Here is a 6,000-nt window from a genome sequence, read left to right as displayed (position 1 = left end):
TCATGAGTCCACAGAACACTATCCCAAAACTTTTGTGGTAGTGCTTTGTGGACTGATGAAACAAAATTAGAACTGTTTGGGCCCATGGATCAATGCTATGTTTGGAGGAGGAAGAATAAGGCCTATGAAGAAAAGAACACCTTGCCTACTGTGAAGCATGGCGGGGGGGGGGGGGGGGGGGGGGTAGGGTCCATCATGCTTTGGGGCTGTTTTGCTTCTGCAGGTACAGGGAAGCTTCAGCGTGTACAAGGTATAATGAATTCTCTTCAGTACCAGGAGATATTGGATGAAAGTGTGATACGGTTCGTCACAAACCTGAGACTTGGGAGACGTTGGACCTTTCAACAGGACAATGATCCCAAGCATACCTCCAAGTCCACTAGAGCATAGTTGCAGATTAAAAGCTGGAACATTTTGGAGTGGCCATCGCAGTCACCAGACTTAAATCCGATTGAGAACCTCTGGTGGGACTTAAAGAAAGCAGTTGCAGCGCGCAAGCCTAAGAATGTGACTGAACTGGAGGCTTTTGCCCATGAAGAATGTGCCAAGATACCCATAGATCGCTGCAAGACACTTGTGTCAAGCTATGCTTCACGTTGAAAAGCAGTTATAACTGGAAAAGGATGTTGTACTAAGTGCTAATGAATGAATGGCACTTGGGGGTTGAATAAAACTGATAATGATGTGAGCACAGAAAAGACATTTGTGGTTATTTCATTATAAATGTTATGTTATATTTGTCTGACTTACAAGTGCCTCCTTGATTTAACTGTAAACAAGATGACTGAAATGATTAAAATCAATGTCAAACTGGCCAAAACATCAATTTCAGTGGGCATTGAATAATTTTGAACACAACTGTATGTCCATATGGAAAACTCTGCAGAAGAGTCTGGGCCTGTTCAACCCGAAATCTCTAGGGGAGTCCATATTCCTCAATGGGCCTTTCCTCCAGGATTTGATCTCAGTTGGGAGCACTCTGTGTCAAGGTTTTATTAACGTGAGGGATCTTATGTATGATGGCTAGTCTCTTTCCTGGTCTCAAGTGAAGGATAAACCCAACTTTCAGTCCCAGGATTTCTAGTTATCTCCAGGTCAGAAATTTATTGCAAGGTCACATAGAAGAAAATGACTTCAATACAATCCCTGTGGTGTCAGAATTCTATATTTACACTTATAAACCAGATACTATATCTTCTGTGTTCTGAAATATGGTATCAGAACTGGAGGCAGTTACCCCGGCAATGTCCAAATGGCAGGAGAGACTTTGTGCAGTTTGTTTCTAGAAGATTTAGCTACGCTGAGGAAAAAGTCCCATTCCTCTGTTGTCCAGTGTCAGAGAAGGGGGAATAAAATAATATAGATATTTTAGCTGGTGTGGTGTAATTGGGGTCAAGGCACATTGCTGGTGGTTCTGTCCCCTGACCAGAAGTTTAGGGCAGAATGTTTCCAGCTGGCCACAAGTGTGATAGAGATCCAGGTAATCCCAGATCCTTGGACAGCATTATTCAGCAACAGAGCCACTTCACTCACTAAACAGATTTTTTTTTTTTTTGTACAATTCTGTAATGCAGCAAAAGCTCTCGTAGGGAATGGAAGTCCCCCTATATATTTTCCCACTCTGTATTCTCCTACATGGTCTGTATCGTATTGCTCTCATTGGATTTATGTACATTGTATATTGGCACATTTGTATTTATTTCATTTAGTTGTTCAATAAACCTTTCTTGTTGAAGAAAAAAAATTACATCTGCACCGTCCTATAATGTAGATCTGCTCTTTGCTTAAAGATATGTTGTCTGTCATGCTGTTTATTCTTATCACGAATGTGTTTTTGAAAAATTCTAATAAAAAAAAAAGTTCAAAATAAAAAAAAAAAAAATACAAAGCTACCCAAATTTTTGCACAGCTAGTTTCTCACATTTGACTTAATTTCATTCAAGTAAATACCGCTTCACTAGAAATCTTTGTTCAAAAAACACCTCAGCAGCACACAGATGTTCTAAAGAAAATGAAATACATACCACTTATCTCTTATTGAGGACAGGAGTAAATTATGCAAACATAGGGATTCCCAAACTTTTGCATATAACACACACACACACACACACACACACACACACACACACACACACACACACACACACACACACACACACACACACACACACTAAACTCCAAAGGACCTGGCCAAGTAGTTTACTATGTCAGGATTTGGCATGCATTGTATATACACACAGGCGCATGGTTAGGAACTGGTAACCAAGTTTACTACTATAGCCAGAGGTTTACTATATCATTCTTCACTATAACGAGAGATTCTAATACACGCACACACTTTTTCATTTTGTTTTTCTTAAACACAACTGATTAAGAAGCAAAACAGACAAGTTTTATCATAAACTTTTTGTTTTTATTGCAAAAAGAAACAAAGGGAAAGCAAGAGCATCCCCACAGAGAAAAATATTATCCAGCCTCTTTTTTTTATACAATCTAGTTTTGGGCCAGGGTAAAGGGGTAGCCACTACGTACACACCCGAGTCCTATGTGTACAACCGTGGCACTATGTATATTGTATATATTTATAGAATCTTGTTTTTGTATGTAAAGATGGCTGCCCAGTGTGAGGAAAACAAATGCACTGCTGGATACCCATCTGCACCTACTTGCTCTCCAGAGAGAGGGGACGGGTACAACAGACAAAACAAAGCAACAAACCCAACTTAAGTTAAACATAAAAAAAATATAATAACTCTTACTATTTCTCAGGAAGCAACCCGCCCCTCTTCTGTACACATACATACAGCCCCCCAGACTTCCCACCAATGAGTTTAAAGGACACCTGTCTTTTGTGTCAGATCACATGTTCCTATGGAGGAGGCTGCACGATAGCTTTTTTTCCCTCAGAGATAGAGATTGCAGTAGCTTGTGGATGTGTGACAAGCCCGAGCTCCATTATAGCAAAGTCCAATTCACTTTGGTTATGCATGTTATGGCAGGACTATGACTTGATCTCCTCAGAATAATTTATCAATTCCTTTTTGGAACGGCTCTTTATATTATATTAAAGAACAGGTGTCCTTTAATTGAACACACATTTTTTAATGCTAAACCGAGGGCAAGACATTAAAAATGAAAATATGCATGTGGTGTTCTAAGCTTAAAGGGATGGTGGGAGGGAAAAAAAAATAAAACCAAAACAAAAAAACCAAACACTCTATGAGCTGCCCGCTCATTCCTTATTAATCTCTCCATTAACCAGCCTGGCGGAGAAACCAATTTTGGAAAAAAAGGAGCAAGAAAAAAAGTTCTCTGCTCTGTGACTATGAAGTTCCAGTCTTAAGAGGTTTCAATGTTTCAGCCCTAAGAGGTGCCCAGGGCACTGGGGCCTGCCGTAGCTGTTTAAATACCCGTTTCAGATTTAGCCCACTTCCTTGCACCAGGTGACTGCTCCTCGCCTCAGAAAGAGATGGAGCAGGATCTACAGACGCCAATTATTGCTCCTTGTGTGAGTTGGATCAGGAAGGCAAGGTAGCCAGAGAAAACCGGCCAGAAGGAGGAGTGATTGACAGTGTGCGTCCCCCTGGACCGCGGCCTCTTCCGACACACCACACCTGCAGTGGATACCTCTTCTGTTCTAAGTAATCCTTTGGATGAGCTTGTCGTCTGAAAGGCAGTACAAGGTGCTCACAGACAGGTCCGAAATAAATCCTTGGCATGCTCCACGTGACACTAGCTTGCAACCACGGAGGTCAATTAGTACCAAGCTAGAGGCTCGCCGGAGATATAGAAGAGATTCATCTGTTACCCCTTTGCAACCTGCCAAAGAAAAATGCAAATTAAAAAGAATGACAGGTCAGGGAATACATATTATTCTTGATTAAATTATAGCACTGCCTAACTGATACTTTAGTACTGCCTGATAAAATGGGTGGGCGAGCGGCATCGACACAGTGGCCTGCATACAAGAGCAAATGGGGATCACCTATGAAAGCTGCAGTGTGACATTACTACTGTAGTCTCCTGAGTACAGATGGTCAGAGAGATGCAAATGGTATTTGTATGCAAATTGTATCCATCTGGAAACTGGGCTAGTCAAAAACTTCCTGTTAGTTTTGACTGCCCTAATTCCAAGCTGCATTCAATTTGAGGTTGACACATTTATTTCCTTTTAAATTATACACATTGCCTGGCTGTCCTGCTGACGCTCTGCCTCTAATTGTTTAAGCCGTAGACCCTGAACAAAAGATGCAAATCAGAGGTCTATGACAAGTATTGTATTTTGGAGTCCAAATCGTCCTTGTTTGTTCTGGATGGGTATTTCAGGCACATTCGGATTCTGCCAGGAAAACCATCCAGGTACTGAACCACCTAGAGATCAATCAGCTTCTTACAGGAATGAGGGCCTTCTCTGAGTCCTCTATTAAAGTTGTTGGTGCTGAAGATATTGTGAAGGAGGTACAGAAACGAACTGTCTAAAAGCCTGACATTCTGGTAAAAAAAAAATAAAAATAAAAAATGGGGGGCACTTGCTTTTCAGTACACATTTCTGAGGGGCAATAGTGCTGTATGTGTTCAATAGGTTCCTAAAATAATTGACTCCGCCCAGAATTAATTTAGGTTTAAAATGAAAAAGAATTTTAGTTTTTTCTAATATGAAAAATGGTTCATTAACCCCCACCCCCCCCCCCTCGTCTGGTCTACAGGAGATGGACCCCATACGGTGGGCACAGTGTGTAAAAGCAAACATACAAAACGCACAAATAACTAAAGCATAGTCTTCTTTAGACAAGCTCACTGCAGACCCACGTTCAAGTCCTCAGATGCAACAAGGAAGGGAAATGTTTACCACATGAATTGTCAATCTGCAGCGTCTTGCAGCAAGACATCACTCAAAATGCCTGATAATGCAACTCCCAAATTGGTCAGCATACAAAGAAAGACTGTAGAGGTGGCAAGGAAGTTACCAGAGTGATCAAAGGTGAAGTGATCTCATTGGTTGAGTGGTGTAAGGGAGTAATGTTTAATTATTGTCCAGCGGGTGGGCGTTCACAGGGGTGCAGAACATATACAGCTACTCAGAGAGAAAGGCTAGCCCACTGGGGGAACCTAGTGGAGCCAGTCTATTCAACCAACTAGGAAAAGTATAAAGTAGCACAAAAGTATTAAAAGCCATACATTAGCAACATGTGGTGAGGATGTTGCATCTGCTATGCAGCCTTAAAGAGAAACTCCAACCAAGAATTGAACTTTATCCCAATCAGTAGCTGATACCCCCTTTTACATGAGAAATATATTGCTTTTCACAAACAGACCATCAGGGGGCGCTGTATGACTGATTTTGTGCTGAAACCCCTCCCACAAGAAGCTCTGAGTACCATGGTACTTTTGGCAGTTTGTTACAATGTAACAAGGTTCACAGACAGGAATTAGCTGTTTACAGCGGTCTCTAACAGCCCAAACAGCTAGCAGCAGCTACATAACCTGCCCACAGTAAAAATGTCACCAAGTAATAAATGTCAGAATGTAAATCGGGGAGAGTAAAGATTTTACAATGAGCAAACACTGACTAAATCATTTATACATAATTATTGTAAAAATGAAGCACTTTTTTTATTACATTATTTTCACTGGAGTTCCTCTTTAAAAATTGTACCTGAGACAGGGAGGGGGGAAAAAAAATTCACACACACACACACACACACCTGGGGCTTCCTTCAGCCCCGTCCAGGCTTCTCTCTCCCTTGCTCCCCCTTATCCGACACCTCGATCTTCTGAAACTGGTCCCCAAAAGTCCTCCAGTCAGCGCAGGTGCAGTCCGCGCTTCCCCGTCGTGCTCCCGTGACCGCGAGTACTGCGCAGGAACGCTCCTGGCTCCGGGAGCGTGAACAGGGGGTTGGAGCCAACATGAGAACATCCAGGAGGCGGAGGAGGGCAGCGATAACCTGAAGGGGGCTGGAGGAAGCCCCAGGTATGAGTAATAGTTTCCTTTCATTCCGT

General features: G+C 42.0%; 1 protein-coding gene across 2 annotated transcripts in view; it reads right to left on the bottom strand.

Moving 5' to 3' along the window:
- Positions 1–2,391: 2,391 nt before the first annotated feature.
- The window catches only part of KDM2A (lysine demethylase 2A), a 142,151-nt gene continuing 138,542 nt past the window's right edge, over positions 2,392–6,000 (bottom strand). For both annotated transcript variants that reach the window (XM_068255551.1, XM_068255552.1), the window contains one exon: positions 2,392–3,819. In XM_068255551.1, the coding sequence (XP_068111652.1) occupies positions 3,638–3,819 (182 nt within the window). In that variant the 3' untranslated portion in view covers positions 2,392–3,637. The remainder of the gene's footprint in view (positions 3,820–6,000) is intronic.

Source organism: Hyperolius riggenbachi, chromosome 10 (genome assembly GCF_040937935.1).
Source record: "Hyperolius riggenbachi isolate aHypRig1 chromosome 10, aHypRig1.pri, whole genome shotgun sequence".
Taxonomy (NCBI): Eukaryota; Metazoa; Chordata; class Amphibia; order Anura; family Hyperoliidae; genus Hyperolius; species Hyperolius riggenbachi.
The sequence above is the reverse complement of the archived record's forward strand: the minus strand, read 5'-3'. Positions and strand labels throughout refer to the sequence as shown.